Source organism: Athene cunicularia, assembly GCF_003259725.1.
Source record: "Athene cunicularia isolate RWA chromosome 10 unlocalized genomic scaffold, athCun1 chr10_part1, whole genome shotgun sequence".
NCBI lineage: Eukaryota > Metazoa > Chordata > Aves > Strigiformes > Strigidae > Athene > Athene cunicularia.
In genome coordinates, this window is record NW_020799112.1 from 1007850 (window position 1) to 1028745 (window position 20896).

The 20896-nt window shown below is 52.7% G+C and overlaps 2 protein-coding genes across 6 annotated transcripts; one reads left to right on the forward strand and one right to left on the reverse strand.

The window, feature by feature from the left end:
• Window positions 1-248: 248 nt before the first annotated feature.
• SENP8 (SUMO peptidase family member, NEDD8 specific) lies at window positions 249-6100 on the forward strand. The gene is made up of 2 exons (XM_026855940.1): window positions 249-403; window positions 4850-6100. Exon 2 carries the CDS (start codon window positions 4893-4895, stop codon window positions 5529-5531), a length of 639 nt encoding a protein of 212 aa, XP_026711741.1. The 5' UTR covers window positions 249-403; window positions 4850-4892; the 3' UTR covers window positions 5532-6100.
• A 2858-nt stretch (window positions 6101-8958) lies between these two features.
• On the reverse strand, window positions 8959-20890 carry GRAMD2A (GRAM domain containing 2A). Of its 5 annotated transcripts, none has more exons than XM_026855935.1 (12): window positions 20467-20890; window positions 17783-17896; window positions 17020-17077; window positions 15477-15549; window positions 15292-15395; window positions 14396-14494; window positions 13471-13542; window positions 12502-12564; window positions 11178-11334; window positions 10752-10851; window positions 10537-10644; window positions 8959-10088 (listed from the first exon to the last, which is right to left on the reverse strand). In XM_026855935.1, the coding sequence occupies exons 2-12, from the start codon at window positions 17884-17886 to the stop codon at window positions 10085-10087; spliced, it is 942 nt and encodes a 313-aa protein (XP_026711736.1). In that variant the 5' UTR covers window positions 17887-17896; window positions 20467-20890; the 3' UTR covers window positions 8959-10084. The 5 variants fall into 5 exon arrangements, with proteins under 5 accessions (XP_026711736.1, XP_026711735.1, XP_026711738.1 ...); XM_026855934.1 differs by having other exon boundaries at window positions 17783-17910; XM_026855937.1 differs by having other exon boundaries at window positions 17783-17919.
• Window positions 20891-20896: the final 6 nt, after the last annotated feature.

Here is a 20896-nt window from a genome sequence, read left to right on the forward strand (position 1 = left end):
TAAATACGGAGCCGCGTTGCCGGCACGGGTGTCGAGCCGGAGCTGCCCGCCATAACTTGGCCTGGGTGGGCTCGCAGGGAGCAGTACTACTGGGTGGTCCCGGGCCAGGCCCTGCTCCCCACCCCGGCCTTGCCTCTGCTCCCGGGCCCGGCCCGGGCCTCGCCAGCCCGGGTAAACCCTCTCCTCTCCCCTTAATTCTCATTTATATATCCGTAGAAATGGAAGCGGGACGGGCGAGCTTTTCCCTGGGAGGCTACTCCCATGCTCTGACCCCGACCGGCACCAACTGCGGCCGCCGGGACCGGCGAGGTTCACGGTCAGGCGAGCCGCTCCTCTGTGCCGTGGGTCGCGTCTCCATCGGGCAGGGTCAGCCCGACCCTGACCGAATTCCCGCGACCTTCAGGTGTTTCAGGCAAATGATATTCCCTCCCAGCGCTTCCCGCTACCCTCTCGAATAAACTTTCTCAAAGCAGGTGAATGCAATCCATCGACGTCCGATCTAACGTCGTTTCGATGAGCCGAGCTGAGGGGTTTCCCATCGCTACTTCTGGGAGTCTCGGTGGCATCTCTCATCCTCAGGTGTCCAGGTTGCCGGGGTTTTTTCTTGTTAAACTTAACACTTTGACCAACCCCATCATGGGGAGCAGAACACATTTGATTTAGTAGCATTTGGTGTAGCTCCTCTGGCTTTTAGTTTACTGCCCTGTGAGATGTTGTGAAACAAAGCAGGGTTCTGGAGTTTTTGTGGAGCAGCTGCACATGGCTGGTGTGGGGGATTTGTCAGGAACAGAAAGGTTTGGGCATTGTCTGCGCATACAGAAATTGGGAATGTTTTCTTCAGAGTCTGGTGTTCGGGGCTATTGAACTTGCAAAGGCTGTGTTCTTGTATCATACAGGAATTATAATCTGTAGGCTGCAAAGAGATTGCTTATATTTAACACAAGAACAGATGAGTGCGCTTCTTTTCTGGCTTAGTCGTTTAATTTTGCTTGAGCTTCTTCTCTGGCTCTGTTAGGAGGCAGATGAGTACAGAGGCTCTGTTGCTGGTAGCCCAGCTCACACTGATAAATAGAAATTGATGTTCCTTGTCTGATTTTACTACCATTAACAACAACTGCTATTAAAAGCATTGACATGGTGTCTAAAAACTGTATTTTCAGTAAACGTGTCTGGTGGTGCAATCATGGGGCCTTTTACTCTTGATCATTCCAAAGATCTCAGTCAAGCTGCCAAAAACTTCTCCTTCCCTCCTACTCTTCCCCGGTAAAGTCTGAATAATTTGTCTTGCAGGTGGCTTTTACCTCCATATTCTTTGAATTTCATACAGGAGTTTAGTGACATGACACCTTAAAATATTCACTTTGGATGTTCTTAGTACCTTTAATTTATTAAAGTAGACTTTAGGAATCTGATTCATCTTTAATTTATGCTCTCTTTTCTCCATCACTGACTATTTACGCTCAATTACTAGGGAGTTTCATTCCCTGGTTCTCAAGTGCTGCCTTCAGAGTGCAACACAATTACATGCAGAAGGTAGCTGCCTTTAATGTTGTGAAAATAATAGGTTTGGTGGTTTTTTGTCAAGTATTACAAAACGCATGCTTTGCCTTGCATCCTGGACACAAAGGATCCCAGCAGTTTATGGATCAAATCTGCGCTAATGACGGTGGCTTGTTTGTTAAATTGATATAACTTTTGAGATGAGAGAAACTTCTTGCCATATTGATGCAAGACGGCACTGTTTTCAAATGTGTAAATGAAATGGGTGATTTCATCTTGGTTGGCTTGATGACATTTTTATTGAAATGCTCCTTTTTCTCTCCCTGGTGTGCTTATCTTTGCACTTGAAACGGGGCAGATTAATATCCTTCCAAGAAGATGAGGTTTACACAGAGTTTGCACAAATTCCAACTACTAATATGCAAATAAAATGAACTAGCAAGACACTTATTGGCAACCTCCAGCAAATGTTCCAGGCCTGCGTCAGTATTTATTCCTATTTTGATGAAAAGTTCTGAACAAAGTGTGCCTGAGCCTTCAGGAAGCAAGTCCTGGCTGTGTGTGAGCAGAGCTGCTTGTGATCTGTGACTGCATTTCCATACCCCTTAATGTCAGGGCTGTTCAGATCCACAGTCCAGCTTCCCTGCAGATTCGTCTTTTGCTTTAACTGGGAGGTTCTCCCGCACAAAACAGCCTCTCTGATGGCATTTCACAGCTCCACTATGCAGTTTTGGTCCTCGTTTTTTACCTTAAGTGGCTCAAAGGCGTCAGAGCCTACAAAGGGTTTTCCTTTAAGCTGTGTGCTGCACGCAATGAGTCATCCTGCAGAACTCACAAGCAGTTTCACAAATACCAGATGGTAGTAAAATTAAAAGTAGTAGCTAGTGGCAATTAAGCATTTGCTATAACCATTCTCCCTTCCTGACTGTAGGAAGTTGCCAAATGTCTTTTTTTTTTTTCTCCTAACTTTACTGAAAAAAAAACCCAAGCTATGTTTCTGCAGAGTGGAAAATTAACAGAATACAAATCCTTCCTTCCCTAGCCCGTAATCCCATTTGGAGTTGAGTGGAAAGCTATGTGCTGTATTTCGTGCATCTGTGGGAGAAGATGAAGCAGAAAAAACACACAGTAAAGGAAAATTTGGGGCATTGTATGGGCACATGCAAAAAGTATTTCAGCAGTGACCCTGTTAAACCCACAAACTGTTTGCTTCTAAGCTTGCAGAATGTACAGCTCTTTAAACAAGACTACATTCAGAGTTGCTGGGACTTAGTTTGGATTTTTTGTTTTGTTTTTATACTGCAGGCTGTTGCAAAGGATTTGCTCCACAAACTTGGAAATACTTTGAGTTCATTAACGTAAGAAGCGTGTCCAAATACCATTGTGTTTGGCTCAGTATAAATAACAATGACTGCTCCCCTTCCTTTTTAGTGACTCTTGCTGCTTGGCATCTTCTGGATCTATCAGCGATACACAAATAGTTATTAGCTTTCTCAAGCCCCAGATATGCTACCTCGGCCCTTCCTTCCGATGTATTACACATGCAGCATGCTTCATCCATTCTGTTATTTGCAAGTCACATGTGACGTGACCTTGCTAAGATTTTTTTGGAGATAAATCTCTCTTAATTTATGCATAACTGGCCAGGAAAGATTTTTTTCATGATTTATGTCACAATAAGAAGCACAAATCTACCTCTTCCTATCATGTAAACAACACACGATTTTTTATTTCCCCCAATCATAATGGATAATTAGTGTCTTCTTTATAGTGAATCATATTAAAATAATCTTATTGTTATTACTTTTCTCACTGTGCTTTAAGAAATCCTAAGATGTTTTCATGCTGGGACAGATGAGGAAAGGGTGAGGCCAAACCAGCCCCATGTCACCGCTGCCCCCAGCTGTGGCATTTCTAGCCCTGTCCTGGCAAGGCAAGAAGCATCGGGGGCTGATGGTTCAACGCAGCAGCTGAGGAGCGCAGGATGGGGGATGTGAGAGCAAAGGGAAAACTGGGGTGGATATAGGGGGTTTAAACCAACAGTTTCTCTTAGGAAGATCTCCTCCTAAATCCTAGTCTGGTGCCAGTGAGTTTCGTGTTGTTTATTGAGTAGCACCTGCTAGTGTGCTGTGCAACCTCTTAAAACACACTTTAATCCCCCCGGGATGGAAAGGCAGCTAATGCAACAGCTTCTGAAAAGGAATGATACGACTGGTAGAAAGACCAGAATTAGTAGATACATGGATAACCTGATAAACAGAAAGGAGTCAGGAGTAGTCTTGCCTGGAAGACCTGTTGGAAGTCACTTGAGTATGTCCTCAAACGCATGGGTGGGGAGAACAAGGTGTTTCAATCTACTTGAATTTCCAGGTGCCTTCTTTAAGGATAAGCAGCCTCTATTTGTGGAAATCAGGCACAGATTAAGAGGGAAGAGCGTAGCCTGGACAAAGTAGCAGAGTAAAAGATTGGAAAGCGTGGGTTGGCATGATTGGTCACTTCTGTTCACAGGTGAATGTCACCAGTGGAAGCCTGCAGGGCTCTTCACCCCTTGGCGTACCCACGAGTGCTTTCTCCTTTTGTGAGCAAAAGTTTGGCAAGTTAAAGCCCAAGCTAAAAAATTATTTTGTGGATCATCCAGCTTCGGTGGTACTTGAGTTATTGAAATCTCTACCAGCTAGGCAGAGAGTTGTCCTAAAGATTCCCACGGTAGGGAACTGGTTTGTTTGTGATCTTGTTTTGCTTTGTTTCTCCTTACTCATCGCCGCCTTGCCTCCTGTGCTGGTGGGCTAGCAGGTTTTCCTGGAACAGGTCATGCATCTGGCACCGAGCTGTGGCATTATCTGCTAGGCAAAAGGGACCATATGCCTGTCAGACAGCCCCAGAAAGACTTTTGTTTAAGGAATCTCAGTGATGCAAAGAATAACAGTGATTGTCACTGTGCAGGTGAAACACTGAAACACCAAAACACCGACCGACTTCTGGATCACGTATGGTTTCTGTGCAAAGCACAGAACTGTGAAGGAGTGCCTGCAGGTCCCAAGCTGGAACTGCTTTGAAATCACTTTGCTTTGAGGTTAAGATCATAACAATGAAACATTTATCTGATTGGAGCCACACACTGCTCCTGGAGCAGCAGAAGAGCCCGGCTCAGCCCATCACAGGCTGCAGATGAGGAGCTACATGTCCTCCAGCTGCTCATCTGCTGGTCCTTCAAATATCCATCTGGGAAACCTGGGCTTCTGCTCACTGCTTTTTCCTTGCTGAGAAGGAACTCAAAATGTCTGTTGCACTGTATCTTGTCCCAGGTGTGATCTGATTCCTTAATTCATCTTTCCTTTCTCTGTTTCAGCTTTTGAAGTTTCCTGGAGTGCCACAGCCCCGACCTGCTCAGGATGGACCCTGTTGTTCTCAGCTACATGGACAGTTTGCTGAGGCAGTCGGATGTTGCCTTGCTGGAGCCCCCAAACTGGCTTAACGATCACATAATAGGGTTTGCCTTCGAGTACTTCACCAACCACCAGTTCCAAGAATTTAGCGATCAGGTTTGTTTTATCAGCCCCGAAGTGGCTCAGTTCATTAAATGTGCCCTTAGTCAGGAAGAAATAGCCATATTCCTTCAACCGCTGGACCTTCTCCACAAGAAGCTGGTGTTCTTGCCTATCAATGATAACTCCAACCAGGTTGCTGGGGGCACCCACTGGAGCTTACTGGTTTATTTCAGGGACAAAAAGTGCTTTGCCCATTATGATTCCCACAGTAAATGCAACTCTGTCCATGCCAAGCAAGTGGCAGGGAAGCTGGAGGACTTCTTGGACAAAAGAGGGAGCAAAGCAACCTTTGTGGAGGAGAAGGCGCCTGCCCAGCAGAACAGCTATGACTGTGGGATGTACGTGATCTGCAACGCGGAGGCTCTGTGTCAGGGATACTTCAGGGGCCGGCCGGAGCCTTTGCTGCAGCTCCTCACCCCCTCCTACATCACACAGAAGAGATCGGAGTGGAAAGCTCTCATCACCAAACTGGCACAGAAGTGAGCAAGGTGCAGGTCCAGCCCCCCTCCAAAAGCTGCCTTCCCCTGCCGTGAGGCAGCACCCCCAGTGCCTGAGGGAGATGCCCATGCACAGGATTGTCCCAAAGAAGAATGTAACCCCTCCAGCATGGCTACACCCCCCAAACACCCCATTCCCTCTTGGAAAAGCCTAAGTCCCCTCTGAAAATCACTAGCCTTTGAACTTCTAAAGAGAAAAGTCACTTTGCTTTCAAAGAAATCCTCCTCTCCACAGTGAAATTTTACACTAATTGCTGTGGCAAAATGGGTTGCCAAAGAGACTTCTCTGCCTTTACCCAGCAAGCAAACCCACCCTTGTTAGGTGGCTGTAATTGACTACAGGCATTGCTGTTCCAAGCCAGGTTTAGCAAATGCCCTTTAAAACCAAGCCCCAAAATGCTTTATCATGGCTATTTCTAATTTGTGCCTCCTGCTAGTGGTATTGGAGCAGTCTAGGCTTTACCAGCAAGGACTTTTACCCCTGAAAACCTGATGTTGGGATGTCAATGTGAAAAGATGAAATGCCAAAGGAAATGGTACAATTAATTAAAGAATGGAGAAAAAAAAAAATTTCTTCAGATGGGTGATGGCTGTATGGGATAGCACTTTTTTTTTTTTTTTTTTTTTTTTTTTTGTCCCCCACCCCTGCTTGCTCTTATTATAAATTAAAACCTGACTCTGAACTGCTGGAAATAACAGGAAGCTGAGAAACCCAATCCTAGGAAAGGAAACTTAATTGAGATGAAAAGCAACGCTCACTCTTTGAAGGTTTTGGGGTTTTTTTTCATTACAATTTTAGGTCACCTCCATTTGGGGAGGGTTCGTCAGCACTCCCCAACCCTCGTTAGCGTTCACTGTAGTCAGAGCATACAAGGCGGTCGCTACTTCCTCTAGCACAAAACCAGTTCTGTTACTCAAGATAAAAAAAAAACACACCAGGGAGAACAAAAGGACAGAGTTTGAGGTATAAAAGCCAAAGATAACTGCGGTCTCCTTGAAGCCCAAGAAGTCCTTAATACACTTCTAATTGAAACTCTTTTCCTACTGTGCTGGATGATGGCTGGGATCTTGGAGCAGATCCTCTCATTAAAAACAGGCTTAGCAGTGGGGAAAAAAAAAATTAAAATGTGATGTCGTTGCAGGATAAGGAATAATCTCTAACCTCATGAGAAGCAAAGAGCAGGTTGCTCAGGTGGTGTCTAGCAGAGCAACCACACCCAGCATGCCAGCTGGATCAGGGAAATCCAGGTTAAATACAACCCTCAGGAAAGGAAAGGGGGAAGCATTATTTTTAACCTGGAGCTCTTCACCCATTGCCATCAACCCAGCCCCACTGGTGTGTGTACCAGCACAGCACCGAGGTGATGAACTGCAAGAAGAGCTTAAACTTCCCTGGTTGCTAAGAGAAAGGTAAGTAGCCGCAGCCCAGGCTCTTCCAAAACACCCAAACGAACACATACCGGCAGTGGTGGGGCCAAACGGGGCCGCGGTCATTCCCCTCCTGCCAGGGACTCCCTCCAGCACCAGCCTCCCTGGAAAACCCCCTCCACCACTCAGCTGGAGACAAAAATCCAAGAGGTGCTTGAAACAGGACCGAGCCACTCACCAAGGGGATTCACTTTGGACGCTGTGGGGCTTTGCTGGAGCAACATCACTGCTGCTCCCAGCTCCAAAATAAAACAAACCAAACCGGGCGCTTGCCAGCATCATCCCATCTCTTTTTGGATCCCCACTGAGAAGCAGTGGCTCCTGCTGCCTCGCCGTGCCTTGTGCAGCAGTATCACGGCCACAGTGGTTGTGACCCGCAGGCAGAGCCACGTGGCTCACAGCAGCTTCTCGGCCACCGTGCCCTGCAGCAGGTGGAACCGAGCAGAAATCGGCCAGTGAGCCCCGGGACAACCCCTGCCACGCCTTGTGTGGTAGCGAGGCAGCCATAGAAGCTGATTTAATCTCCTAATCCTGTTTTTAGGGGTCGATTTGGGCTGGGGAGGAGCACAGGTAAGAAGGCAGGTTGGTGGGTGCAACTGGGGGAGCATCAGGGGGACGTGAGGTCAGGGGCTGTGATTGTCTGGTGGGTGCCCTGTGCTCCTTGTCCCTGTCCCCAAGGGACAGGGCAGGGCTGCCAGAGCCAGCAAGGTGAGCACCCAGGGGACGTCTCCTGCACACAAGGCTTTTACGTGGCATTTCTTTACACAAAGAAAAGCAAATAAGCTCAAGCAGGGCGTCGCCGGGAGAGTAAACAGGCACTGACCAGGCAGGCAGACAGCAGCTGGAAAACAAAACTGGAGCCTTGCAACTGACTTCCAGCAGCAGGGACACCCCCAAACCACACCAGGGGTGCATCCCAGAGCTCCTCCAAATCTTCTCCATGTCAGCCAACTGCACCCACGGGTTGTCCCACCACTGGTTTTAACCAAAGAGCCCAAGAGGAGCCAAGGTGGCCATCACCCCCATTCACACCTGGCCCGGGCACTGAGGACAAGGGACCTCATGTACTTGCTTTATATCAGATGTTGTGGAGCACCCAAAAACCACCAGGCTGGGCACACAAGACCAAAATAACCCCAGTCCTAAATTGCTAAACCTAATTTTTGAGGCCATAAGCCCCACTTTGAGGTTGAACCCATTGAGCAGCTATTTGTTTTTAGAAAAAACATCCCCAAACCCCTTCAAATCCGTTTCAACCGCCGCACCAGGAAAATGAGCTGGGTGAGGCCCCAGCAGGGACAGAGTGGCAGCAGGATGGCAGTTTTCATCTGCCAGGTCACCCACAAAAGCAAAGGCTCTGACAGCCCTGTAACACCAGGGCTTTGAAGAAGCAGCTTCAACAGTTTAGCCAGAAACATGGCCGAACAACAGAGCACCCCTCCAGCACTCCAGGGTGCTAAATCTCCTGAAAAAATTAGGTGACACCACCCCAGTCCCCGCTTTGCCAACACCACCTCCGGTGTGGCTTTCAAGTTGGGAAATTTTCATGTGTTTTGCTGCATGGGCCAGGCTGGTAGGGAGGATTTGGGTTACAGATGCTCAGGGAGGAGGAGAAAGGCTCACGCCGTCCACCCCAGCAGGATGGGGCATCCGCTGTTCCCAGGGCGGCCCTGCCACCTGCTCGAGTGTCATATCACACGGTCTCTGCTGCCATCTAGTGAAAAAATTTCCCCATCCCCTACGCCCGGAGCATCCCTGGCACTGGGTGGGCCCCAAAAGCCACGCTGGCCCCCCTGCCCCAGTCCGGGCTGTACCCCCAGCTTGGTATCCCCCAGTCTGTGCGACGACAGGGCTGTCCCCCTGCAATCCACGTTCTGAGGATGCAGCCACTGAAGGGGCACTGGGACAGTGCAGATTCTGGAGTACCCTGTTTTGGGGCTCGCAGCCTGGCACTGCTGCAAGGATGCTGGCAGCAGACAGCGACGTGCTAGAAAATCCTGGGTTTATTTTCATTTAAAAGCCGTTCCGAGCCCGAAGCGAGCAGCAAGCTCGCTTCCCCAGGGCACAGGGATTTGGCCCCATCAACACTTGTAGTTCCCAAAAAATAGGAAAGAAAAACAAAAGGAATCACACAGGTATCACCTGCTGCCGCAGCATGCTCCCAGGGGAGGCTGTGGGACAAATCCTGCAGGACAAATCCTGCAGCACTCGGTTCCGTGCAGTGATGGGGTTAACACAAACCAGGGCACAGTCACACTGCCATCCAGGAGGGTCACTGGTGCCAGCTGCGAGCTCCTTTCAGGACATCTTAATGAGGTGAGCGGCGCTAACCGAAGCCTTGGTCCGACACCGTTGCCAGGTGAGGTCCCCAGCAAGGACGCCTGGTCTGGGGGACCCTAAAGTGCTTTGCAGGACACAAACACACATGCACACCCCAAGGTGGCCCCATGCTCCAAGAGGGAAGGGCTGGGGACTACTACGGAGCCCAGCAGAAGTGGGGGGGGGACCTGGACTGTACCCCCACCCTTGGGTGCTGGGATAAATGATGCCCCACAGGGCTGGTGGCTCCTTTCTCCCTGTCCCTGCAGCACCCCAGGTTGGGACCATTCCTCTGGCCGCAACCCCAGGGTACTGAGACAGGGATGAACAGGCGGGTTCAGCCCAGAGCTGCTGCCCAGACCTCACCCAGAGCAGCAGCAGCAACGCATGAACATTATTTTGGGGTTCCCAGTGAGCCTAAGGTCATCTTTTCATAAGAAAAACCCAAGTCTGGAATAAAAACCAGCACCCATTTTAGCAGCAAGTCCTAAGGGGAGCTCTAACTGCTCGGCAGCTCCGAGCCATCATCTGGTGCTATGGTGCAGCAGCATCCCAGGGTGAAAACAGTTTTCCAGTGGGACGGGGAGTTGGCACCAGTGGCCATGAGCCGGCCGGGTGGTCCCACTGGGAATGGGTGCCAGTAGGAAGAGAGAAGATAGTTGGTCCCATTTTACTGGCCGAGGGAAAGCCGAGCCACATGCAATAGCCATGGCCGGGAGGATGCTGCACCGGGATCCATTTGCAGGGTGCCACCGTCTCGGCCTCTCTCCTCAGCCAGCACTGGGGTAACGGTCACCTGCAAGCAGAGAGCAGGGTAACAGGACAAGTAGCCACAGAGGCAGGGTAACCCAGCCTGCTGCCCAGGCCCCCTGATGTCCCTGAGCCAGGGGAACCCACTCCTGTCCATCCCTTGCTGATGCCCACGGTTGCGTTAGCCCCAGGGCATAGCCCAGCTCCACTGAGATGCCCTGGTGCTTCCTGCAACTGGAGAATCAGCCCCAAACCCACAAGGAAACCTTTTGCCAAGGGCTGAAAGTCACAGGGACAGCTTTCCTTGATGGCTCAAACTAGCAGTTGATGGAATCATCTACTGCGTGGGGACGATCTGCCATTGCAACGGCAAGCACAGGATAAGGGACAGTGTCCTGGGACATGTCACAGAGCCATTGCTCTTTACACACAGCCCTCAGATTCTTCACTCATGGTGTGACGTACCAGCAAAAGTGTCCCCGAGGGTCCCTCACCTCCTGTGCCCACGGGAGAGGTAGTCCCGGTTCAGAGAGCAGAGCTGCTGCTCCAGACGGAAGATGCGAAATGCCAGGTATGAGGAGGACACGACCAGGAGGCAGATGCTGGGAGCAGAGGAACAAGCAGAAGTATTCAGCAGCTGGTGGTTGAGATGGACATTCCTGGTGTACCCCCAGACTCCCCACACTGTGCCCCCCCTCAGCACACTTACAGTACAATGAAGATCTTCAGGAGCTGGTAGTCAGAGGGTCTCAGCTCTGCCACGCAGCTCTGCTCCACCTCCAGCTCCTCCTCGGTGTTTATTGCACTTTCTGAAATGCAAGCCCAAGGTCAGCAGCACAGCAACACGGGGCAGATTCCTGTGCTCCTTTGGCAACTAGGAGCCTTCAAGCATCAAATATTGCTCCCTTGTGGGCTAATGCTGCCTGCACAGTGTTACAGGCACACGCTGAGGGCTCAGACCCCACAGCCAGGACCCTATCACCAACTGCCAGTCACAACCCTGCTCATCTATAAGGCAGAAATCCCCTCCACGAGAGTGGACAATGGAGGAATGTGTATTTACAGAGGTTTACACCCAGCACCACATGCAGGGCAGGGCACAAATCCATATTGCTGGGTCAGACACAGCCCTCACCTGAAACCAGGGGCTCCTCGGAGGTGAAGGAGCTCTCCTTGGCACTCAGGCTGCTGACAGAGGTCCGGTGGATGCACTGGTAGTCGGTGTCTGGCAGTGACAGTGAGAGCGAGGCAGGTGACACCTTCCTCCACTTGCCCTCGGGGACGATCACCTCCTGCAGGAACAGCCCCGGGTGAGCGGTGCCGCCAGAAGCAGTTTCTCCCATGAAACCAGCAGTGCCGAGGACATGGTGGGGCCAGATTCGGCCTTGAATCTTGCAGCATTTTCATCGAGTACCAGCACAGCCAAAACATCATCCTCAGGGGGTGCTGGTCCTCCACGATGGCCCCGTGGGGACACCAGTTCCCACTGCCACAGAAGGACCTGCCCATGAGACGGGGATCCTCCACGTGAGAGCCCCCAGGACTGGAGCTGCTGAAGGGCCACATCCCTCAGAAGCACCACGAGATGCTGCCAGCCTGGATCGCTCCTGATCCAGCCCCTGAAAAGTGCCTTCAACCCCTGGGATGCCACCAGACCATCCCACTTGTCACCTCCTGTTCCAGCATGCATGGCCACTGGCCCACAAGGGCCATCCCAATTGTCACCTCCTGCACCCAACCTGATGCACAGGGCCACCAGCTCACAAAGGACACCCTGCTCAGCATCCCTGTACAGCCAAGCACAGACACAGCACCAACAGCTTCATGACGGAGCGGAGACAGGGACGGGCACGTTTCACAGAGAGATCACATCCTGCCACTGGGGACGCAGCCACCGCGAGCAGAGCCGAGTCCTGCCATGTGCCAAAGGTGGCAGGAATCAGCCCCTCATGCCCCCTCGGTCACGCCGCAGTTCAGCAGGCTCTTCCCTCTCCAACCTCCCAGCTATGAGCCATCCCACTCATCCCACAGGTTTCTGGATAATTCAGCCACATTTCCGGCCCATTATCCATGTTCACAGCTGCAAACAGCATCAGCCAGCAGGAGCAGAGCTCTGACGTTTTTCCACCTATAAATGGACCCCCAAGACCAACTGGCTGAGCCATCAGCTTGTGTTCAGCCGCAGGCTTTCCAAATCATTCTCTTGACCCGTCCATTTCTGCCAAGTGAGGGTATGAGGATCCCAGAGGATGAGCTAGGAAGGGGACGGCTGCATCCTCCCACAACCATTGTTGGCAGCAAGGGGAAAGGACCGACTGTGCCCTGCCAGTGGCTGCCAGCCAAACCTCAGCACACCAGGAAGGCATTAAACACCCTGAGGGGACCAGGCAGACGCTCTCCTGCCTGCAGCATGAGTTCACGAGGATCCTTCCCTCTCCCAGAGCTGCCCTGACCCTCACCAGTGACACAGTGTCAGGCTCCTCTGTCAGCTCCTTCAAACTCAAGCTCTTCTTACTGGAAACCTGAAGGGGAGAAAGAAATGGGTGTTATAGTGCCACCTCTCCCTGCTTCAACCTGAGCCAGAAAATTTCATTTTGACTTTTCTGATGAGCCTACGAAGAGCAGCTGCTTAAAACTTGCAATCATAGAGATCTTGGGGACGAAGAATAGCATCTGGCAGAGAACGGGGCTCCACATCACTGCTTCCCATCACCAAAAATCTTACGGGGCCATGGCTGAGCCGAGGGCTCCTGTGCCAGCCTTGGCTCCTGGCAGAAGGGATAAACCATCAGGGGGAAAAATAAAGGGAATATCTGGGCAGAGCCCAGCATGTTTCAAAGAATAAATTCCACAGTTTAGCAATGGGACTGAGTCACCCAAATTGCTGTCCCAGTACAGCTGGCAGACACCCTTCTGGGTGGGGAAGGGCTTCGGCACCGTTTCCCACGTGCTTCAAAGGCAGGGAGAAGAAGAGGTCCTCACAATCCTCCTCTCCAGCTCGAGGGCTAATGGATGTCTTCCCCACTTAAGACTTTTTAATTCAAATTTTTTTTTACTTTATACCATTTTTCTTCCCCCTAAAACTTGAGATCTGGGGAAAAGGCAGTGATCTGCAGAGTGGCAGAACTAGTATTACTACCAGATTATAAATAATTCATATCCACGCCCTAGGAGAGAGCAGAAACTCCAGGTTCTGCTTCCGTCATCCGTGTCCCAGAAAAGGCCAGCAGTGGCTCCTGGGGACAGGATGTGCCCAGGGCACAGCTCCTGCCCTTCTTTGTCCCTCCAGCAGGGCACCGGGGAGGGACTGGGGAGCAGTCTGAAGCCTTGAAGGCAGTGAAGAACTCTGTTCCCTGAAACGCAGACCGGGGGGTGAGCGCAGAGCCCTGTGGCCATCGAAACGCCATCTGACGCGGGGTGGAGGGTACCTGCAGGTGTGTGCAGACTCTCCTCAGGACATCGTAGACGCTGTCGCGGGAGATGAGGGACACGAAGATGTACTGCGAGAGAACGAGAGAAGCTGCTGGGAGAGGCACCCCCCCATCCCGAGTCCAGTTCTCCACAGGCAGGGGACAGGCAGAGACGTCCTGCCCTTGAATCTCCCCTCCTTCGGGCAAGCACCGTGTCCCCCCTGCAGGCATCTCCCTGCAGAGTTTCCCTGCTGTTATTTTTGCAGCCTGCTAAAACCTGGACCTGGATTTTTTTGGGGCGTTTTGCTCAGCTGTTGTTCCCACGAGGTCTCCTGTACTCAGCCCAGAGGGACGCAGCAGCAAATGGGGCCAGGAGTGACAGAAAACATCCCCGCAGATCGGGGCAGCACTCGCCTTGCCCCACGCAGAGCCTACACGAGGCGCAGAGCAACCAGATCGCTTCAAACGCCCAAATCCTGCCTTGTACCACCCCCTCCCAAAATCCCGCAGGAATAACTCCCTCCCAGGCAAGGCACACTGCTGCCATAGCCCCCGGGCAGGTGAGGACTCAGACACACCGAGCAGAGCTACCTCAGCTCACTGCAGCCGACAACACCCAACGTGATTTAAAAGCTGGAAATTCAGCCCTTTAACTGTTTTGTGCCAGCTTGGGTTGAACACTGGCCCAAACCCTTACCCTGCTTGCGTTAAAGGAGTTTAAAGGTTTTGCTTGAGCCTGGCAGGGATTTGTCAGGCTCCGCCGAATTTCACTTGGGCTTTGGTTCACCCAGAAACAAAGTGAAATTCAGAAAGCAAAGCAAAGCCACGGTGTTTTCCCCGGCTGGCTGCCAGCACGGGGAGCAGTGCTTGCCTCCAGCCAGCCTGCGCCTTCAGCCAGGGATGGGAATTTCTTCATTCCCTGCTCTCAAACCGCTGGCATTACCTTTCTGCTGGCGTTGGTGGTGATGGCCAATCCATTGGGGAGCAGCCGAGCGGTCTTATGCTTTTTTATCAGCTGTACAGAGACCACGGGGATGACAACCTGGAGGGCAAAAGGACACGGGGATGGGCAGGGACAGGCACAGCACGAGCTCAGGGAGCTTCTTTTGCAAGACAGAGATATAACACGCATCGTAATTATGCCCCAAGCAGAGCAGTGACACGGAATTCAGCATTTCCCAGAGACAGCCTGGCTTTTATTAAAGGTCATGGCACACCCCCCACACCCCCCCTTAATCTTAACTCAGAGGTAGTTTCTACTTGAAACAGTGAGGACACAGGGAAAGCACCGTCCAGTGAGTCTCTCTAAGAGCCATCAAAACAGCCCCCCTGCAAGCTCGGGGAGTGCTAAAAATAAGGCAGGATGTAATTTATGACAGGATAACTTCATTGAAACCCTGTATTTCCATCAGACATTTGTTTAAAGTGACTGATATAAATAATTCAGTTCTTCAGCCCAGTTTTAAAGGAAGTTGTCTCTCCCCAAGATCTCCATCAGCCCCAAGACTAACAGGGAAACATCAAATTGTAAATCAAGAAGAAAAGCCAAGAGAGATTCAAATCTGCACCACCCCCCAACACCCCCCACCCCCTCCACCTCTTTGATCTTCTTCCAAACGCTGTTGCAGCTTGTAGGAGGTTTTGCATCAGGGAATTTTAAACCAAACCAATATTTGGTTTCCCCAGGCAGATGCCGCAGGTGATCAGAGGGGGAAGCACAGCTGTGCTCCCCTTCACATCGGAGGCTTTTGACAGTGATTTTGGTGGTATTTGGGTGCAGAAGGGGTTAAGCCTGGACTACAAGCCCTATGGGACTGAGGTGAGCTGGCCCCCCGTTACCTTGATGTCCTTTCCGAAAAGGTTCGCGTAGAAGCAGAGCCAGTTGGGGGAGATGTAAAGCCTTCCCTGGATGAGGATGTCTCTCTGGAGCGCGCAGGAGCAAACTGCAAGGCAGAGAGAGGGGCATGGCAGACCGTGTGCCGGATCCTGCCACCCCTGTGCCCGTCCCTTTTCATGCCACCCACCTTTCAGCACGCTCTCCTCTGTCGGGATGTCCTTGAACAGTTTGTGGTACTGGGAGTTGTACTTGCTAGCAGCCTGAAAATAAGCAGAGCAAAGTTATCCAGTGACCTTGCTGATAAAAAGACCCAAAAAAATAAAAAAACAAAACCACCCTCCTGCAAAGAAATCTTCCTCTCTCCGCACCCGGGACCGGCGCAGGGGGGTCCCACCAGGTTGGGGACGGTGGAAACGAAGGGCTAGAGGAGGGTCGGACAATCCAGCAGCCAGCAAACGCTGTGCCATCCTCCCAAACAAACATTTCTCCCAACATCTAAGGAGGCTGCTGAGCCTCTGCAAGGAGCTGGTTTTCTCCCGGGCTTGTCCTCAGGCAATTTATTTTGCCCAGCGGTTTCTCTCCTCCTCCTCCTCGAGCTCTTCCCTTATTCGGGGCACGGTGACAACACTTGCTTTGCACCCATCGCGCCGCTCCATCCAGCTATTTATATTCCCGGTGCCTCTTCAAAGCCTGCCAGCAGCCACAGAGGGAGGCTCAGCAGGTTCGCCTTTAAATAATTCTGTATATAAGTTAAAGGCTCCGAAGCAGGTCAGCGCTTTGCATTAAATCTGCTCAATTAGTCCTGTAAGGCAGTGCAGGCAGATTTGTGACCCCTGCCCCGGAGAAGACAGCGCCCCGAACCTTGGGGTGCTCCCCAGGGACGCAGCTGTCCCCACGGTGGTGACGGCTGCCCCCAAAATTCAAGGGATGAGATGCTTCGCCAGGACACGGAGAGGTCCATCACAGCTCGAAGGGCCCCGGGGCAGCGAGGCTGGTTTGCAGGCAGCACTGCAGGCAGAGCCCTCCTGCCCGCAGTGACAAGGTCACCTTTACTCCACGCACCTTGTCACCGGATGAGCTGGGCCCTAAGAGGATCAAGGCTCAGCATCACCTGGGGTTGGCTTAGACACCTCCCGAAGAGATGCCAGGATGCTGGCGGGTGTCGGTGGGAGCATTTTGGGGGGACACAGGGAGATATAGAGGGACACAGAGGGGACTGTGGCATCGCCTCCGAGCCACCTCCAGGCTGTCTCGGCCCACAGGTCAAGAAACAGCCCCTGGTCCCAGTACAAACCTGTTGCCATCTATTAACCTCCCCAGACACCTGTTTTTTTCCTCAATCTTTTTCACAGGGAAAGACAAAATGCCTTCTCCCTCTGCTCCTTCCTCTTCCAAAGCATCTCTTATTTGTAGGGGGCATGATTTGAAGAACCAGAAAGGTGCAAATGGACGGGAACCAAACTGCTTGCAGTCAAGATTTCTCCTCTCTCCTTTGCTCTGGATGGAAAATCCCAAAAATGTTTGCAAGGCAGATCACGGGCCACCAAAAATCATCATCAGCTCCCCTGAAAATACAGGCAGGGGCTTCTGCCCTACAGCAGGAACAGCTGCAGCTTCACCTCCAGCTCCCAAAGCCCACATATGAGACCCCAGGCAGGCTCCTCTGTGGCAAAGGGCCAAGGTCAGGCTACAACAAACCAGCCCATTCGCTCATGAAGCCGAAGACTTACCACTTCCCGGTGGCATTTCTTGATGTCTTCATCCTTCAGGGCTTCACTCAAGTGGAGACTGGAAGGAAAAATAATAATAATCAGGTAAGTGAAGAGCCCCAGGTCTCTCGCCTGTTGCCCAAAACATGTGCTGCAAGAGGAGACAAGGCAAGACACAGAGTATGGAAGAGAGACCCCAGGAAGCCACATTTTGGATGTCTTGGCAATTTATCACAGCAGCGAGCACTGCTGAGGTTAAATAAGGCTGCAGAAGGCTGATCTCTGGCATCAGGCTGACGGCGAGCCGGCGGAGGGACCAGCACCAGGGTGCCTGTGCTCAAAACACACCCCAGTGTGGGGGGAAGGAGCCCAGAGCTGCCCCCAGCAGCAGCCTGGGACATGTTAGGAGCTGGCGATGAGCAGCTTCGCCCAGATCAAGGTTTCCCCAGGAAAAGCACAAATGGGAATTTGGGAATGCATCTGGGCAGGAGGATGGACTCGACTCTGGCCATGCCAGGGGCATCCACCACACAGATGAAGGGAGAAACAGTGAAATCCTCCCAGCAGCACGAACACCGGTCCCCTTCCCCAAACCCCTCTGCCCTTCCTGCTTTTACAGACCCAGTATTTGAGGGGGAAAACAAAGAGAGGACCCTCTGTGCCCACCCCTAACTGGTGGGTTGCATTCAGGGGTTGGGAGGCAGCAGGGATGCTGCGGGAGGTCACAACAGGAGGAAAAAAGGAACAAATACTCCACCATAGGTCCTGGGATGCTGCCCCTCACCTGCCATCGAGGGAATCCAAACTCTTCTCCTTGTGGGATGCCTCCAGTTTCTCACGGCTGTGCATGGGCTCGGGGCTCTTCAGGGGAGCTGCTTTTTCATGCATCAGCTTGGTGCCTCAAGGAGAAGCCTGTTAGCCCTGGAGGGGAAGGGAAAGAAGGGAGAGACGTGTTTTAGAGCCGTAAATCTGTTCCCTTCAATCCCAGTCTGCACAGAGACGTTAGTATTTCTGCCGTTCAAGGACAGCTAGAATATTTCTGCTACTTCTCAAGTCACATGGAGAAAAAAAAAAAAAAGGGCATTTCTTGCCAGGAACTCCCTGGTGCTCGCAACCAAGTGGCCAAGGAGCGGCAGCTCCCTCCCTGCTGCCTCAGATAACACCCTCCAAAGTAGAGCCTCTCCTCCTCAAAAGATGGAGGTTGGGATGGGAAAAATCGCAGGTCTGCAAAACTCCCTGGGGTGATGCAGACTTTGGCCAGCGAGGGCCAGGGTCTGCTCCTCCAGGTCAGCAAAACACCATCTTCCGAAGGCAGAGCCCTGGCCGAGGGCACCACCTCCCTCCTTCAGTCACTCCCCTCTCGTTAAAGCCTGTTATTTACTCTCATGAGTTTTATCAAAGGTGCTTATCGGCCGCCACAGGTAAAGTAAACAAGCTCCCAGCACCACACAGGGAAGGTTATCACCCAACAGGCCAAAAAGGTGACGCTTCCGCCCTCAGCAAACCACAACCGGAGATTGATGTGCCGCGGTGCTTCTGGCACGGAGAGCTAAAGCGGGGCACGATCCATGCCGGAGCAGCAATCCAGGAGCTCCGACAACATGGCAGAGCCGGCAAACAGCTACCGGCCCGACGGGGAGGAAGTGACCGAAGGGAAAGGAGCTCTGCTCGATGGGCAGGGGGTGATGCCAGAGCAGGTGGGGGACAGGCAGGATGGCAGCAGGCAGGATGAGCACCCGCAGGCAGGGCGAGTGCGGAGCTGGAGCACATCCCGGTGCCCGCAGGGGTGATGCCGTGGCGAAGCAGCAGAGCCCAGGTGGAGAAGCCATATCCAACTGCTTCCTACATACAGAGGGGCTCTTTTACTGCCTGTACTTCCCTAGACACACCCTGTTCCTGCTCTGAGGGGCTCATCCGAAGGGAAACCCATTAAAATAATCCCCCACAGACTCAGGGAGACCCAGGACAGGGCTGCCACACTCCAAAAGCCAGACCCAAACGGCTTGAGAGTCAAAACCACATGAGCCCATGTTCCCTCAGGAGTCCAAATGAAACTGTCCTGATGCAAAGAGGCAGGGCTGAATCCCGGCTGGAAGCACAGGGGATGCTCCCCAAAGATGCAGCACGTACATGGGGCTGAAGAAAAACAAAACAGGAGTCACTGGTGCCATGCGGTGAGGACGAGGCCGGGAACCAGCTCCTGGATCCCTGCTGCTGGTGTTTGCAAAGTAAACGAGCTGCTCGCATGGCCCCGGAGCACAAGCATTGTGGGGACGGGATCAACACACCGAGGTTGTGGGGGGTTTTTTTTAGAAGCTCAGGTTAAAGGATGTATCTGGAAACAAAGGGAGACTCTGCTGACAAGAAGCACCAAAATAACATCCCTTGGCATCGCACCAAAAGGCTTTTTCCCTGCCTGGCTCCTTGGACACCCCATGCCTTCAGGACGGGCAGCCCCGTGCCGCAAACACCCTCTGCCAGGTGATGCCATGCTGCCCTGAAGCCGAAACTCGTGCTGGAAAAGGGGCTCTGACCCACTCTGGAGCCTCCCCCTCCAGAGCTCAGCCCGCTCCAGCTTCCCCCACATCATCCCTTAAATCCCCAAGCAGTTGCACTGCTTAATCCGGGTGAGCGGATTTAGCCCGAACCGGGGCTGACGCCAAGGGGCACCGCGCAAGGGACGGGGAGAGGCACCCCCTGCTCGAGGCGAGAACATTGAGAAAGCCACCCTGAGGTCACCAAAAACACAGAAATCCCCTAAAAAAAGAAGAGACAGAGGCTGGAGAGCACTTGGAAATGCTGCTTGGTCCTGCCCTGCTTTTCCCCCCTCTTATGGTTCCCAGCAGGGGCACATCCCGGGTCAGACGGTCCCCAGACACAGCGCTGGCACCGGGCTGCTCCGGGGAGGGTCTGGGGGCTGCGAGGAGCACCCTCAGCCCCAACTGAGGCATCACAGTAGCTGCCTCATCTCCCCTCTCCAGAACTTGCTCCATACCAATACCCAGATGTGGCAGGGATGGAGATGCAGGGTTCGGGAGCACTGGATAAGAAGGTTGGGCTCCAGGCGCAGGTAACAGAGAAGTTTCCCTGCCAAGAGCCACTTCTAGCACCAGCAAGGGGAGGAAAACACTTTCTAGCGGCACATGCCATCACGCTCCTCAAAGGAATGTCTTTAGCAGGAAGCCACTCCAGCAAAAAAATCACCACCCGGAGTGTCCCCAAGTATGAGCAGAACAAGAATAAGTCGGAGCGTGGAGCCCCGAGAGGAGGCAGCGCAGGCAGGTGCAGGAGTTCCCAGCAAAAGGAGAACTTTGTCATCTTGCTGCCGGAGCCTCGGTACAGAGGTGAACACCCCGTCCCTGCCCACACAGACTCTCTGAGAGCCCCAGTTTGCCTCCCGGGCCGCAGCTGTGCCAGGCAAAGCCTGTTGCTTCTCCCACCCTCGGATCGGGATCTCCCTTCCCTTACGCAGCGCTGGGATCCGGCCTGGAAGCCGTCCAGTCCGGCGGGAGCCCCTCCGGCAGCGCTTTGATTTTCACCGGGTCCTTTCCCCGCTGATGGCACAAGCGAGGGTGAAGCGCACGGCGGAGGCAGGAGAGAGGGAGCCAGGGATTTCGTCTCCCGAAAAAAAAAAAAAAAAAGCCAAAAGAGGATCAGAGCCGGAGGGAGGCACTTGCAGCTGGGCTGCCTCGGCCCGAGCGAGCCCGGGCGGGATCCGGCGAGCTGCCCTTGTTCCCGGCTTTCAAGGTCATTTCAATCCCGTGTGTTGGCTGCTGGAGCGGAGCCACCGCCGAGGATGCTGGAGGGGAACGGCCGGTCCCGAGCGGCGCTGTCAGGAGAGAGGCGGGAGGTCAGGGAGAGGAGGGACAGAGGGAGCCCTGGGCGTACCCCCCCCCGG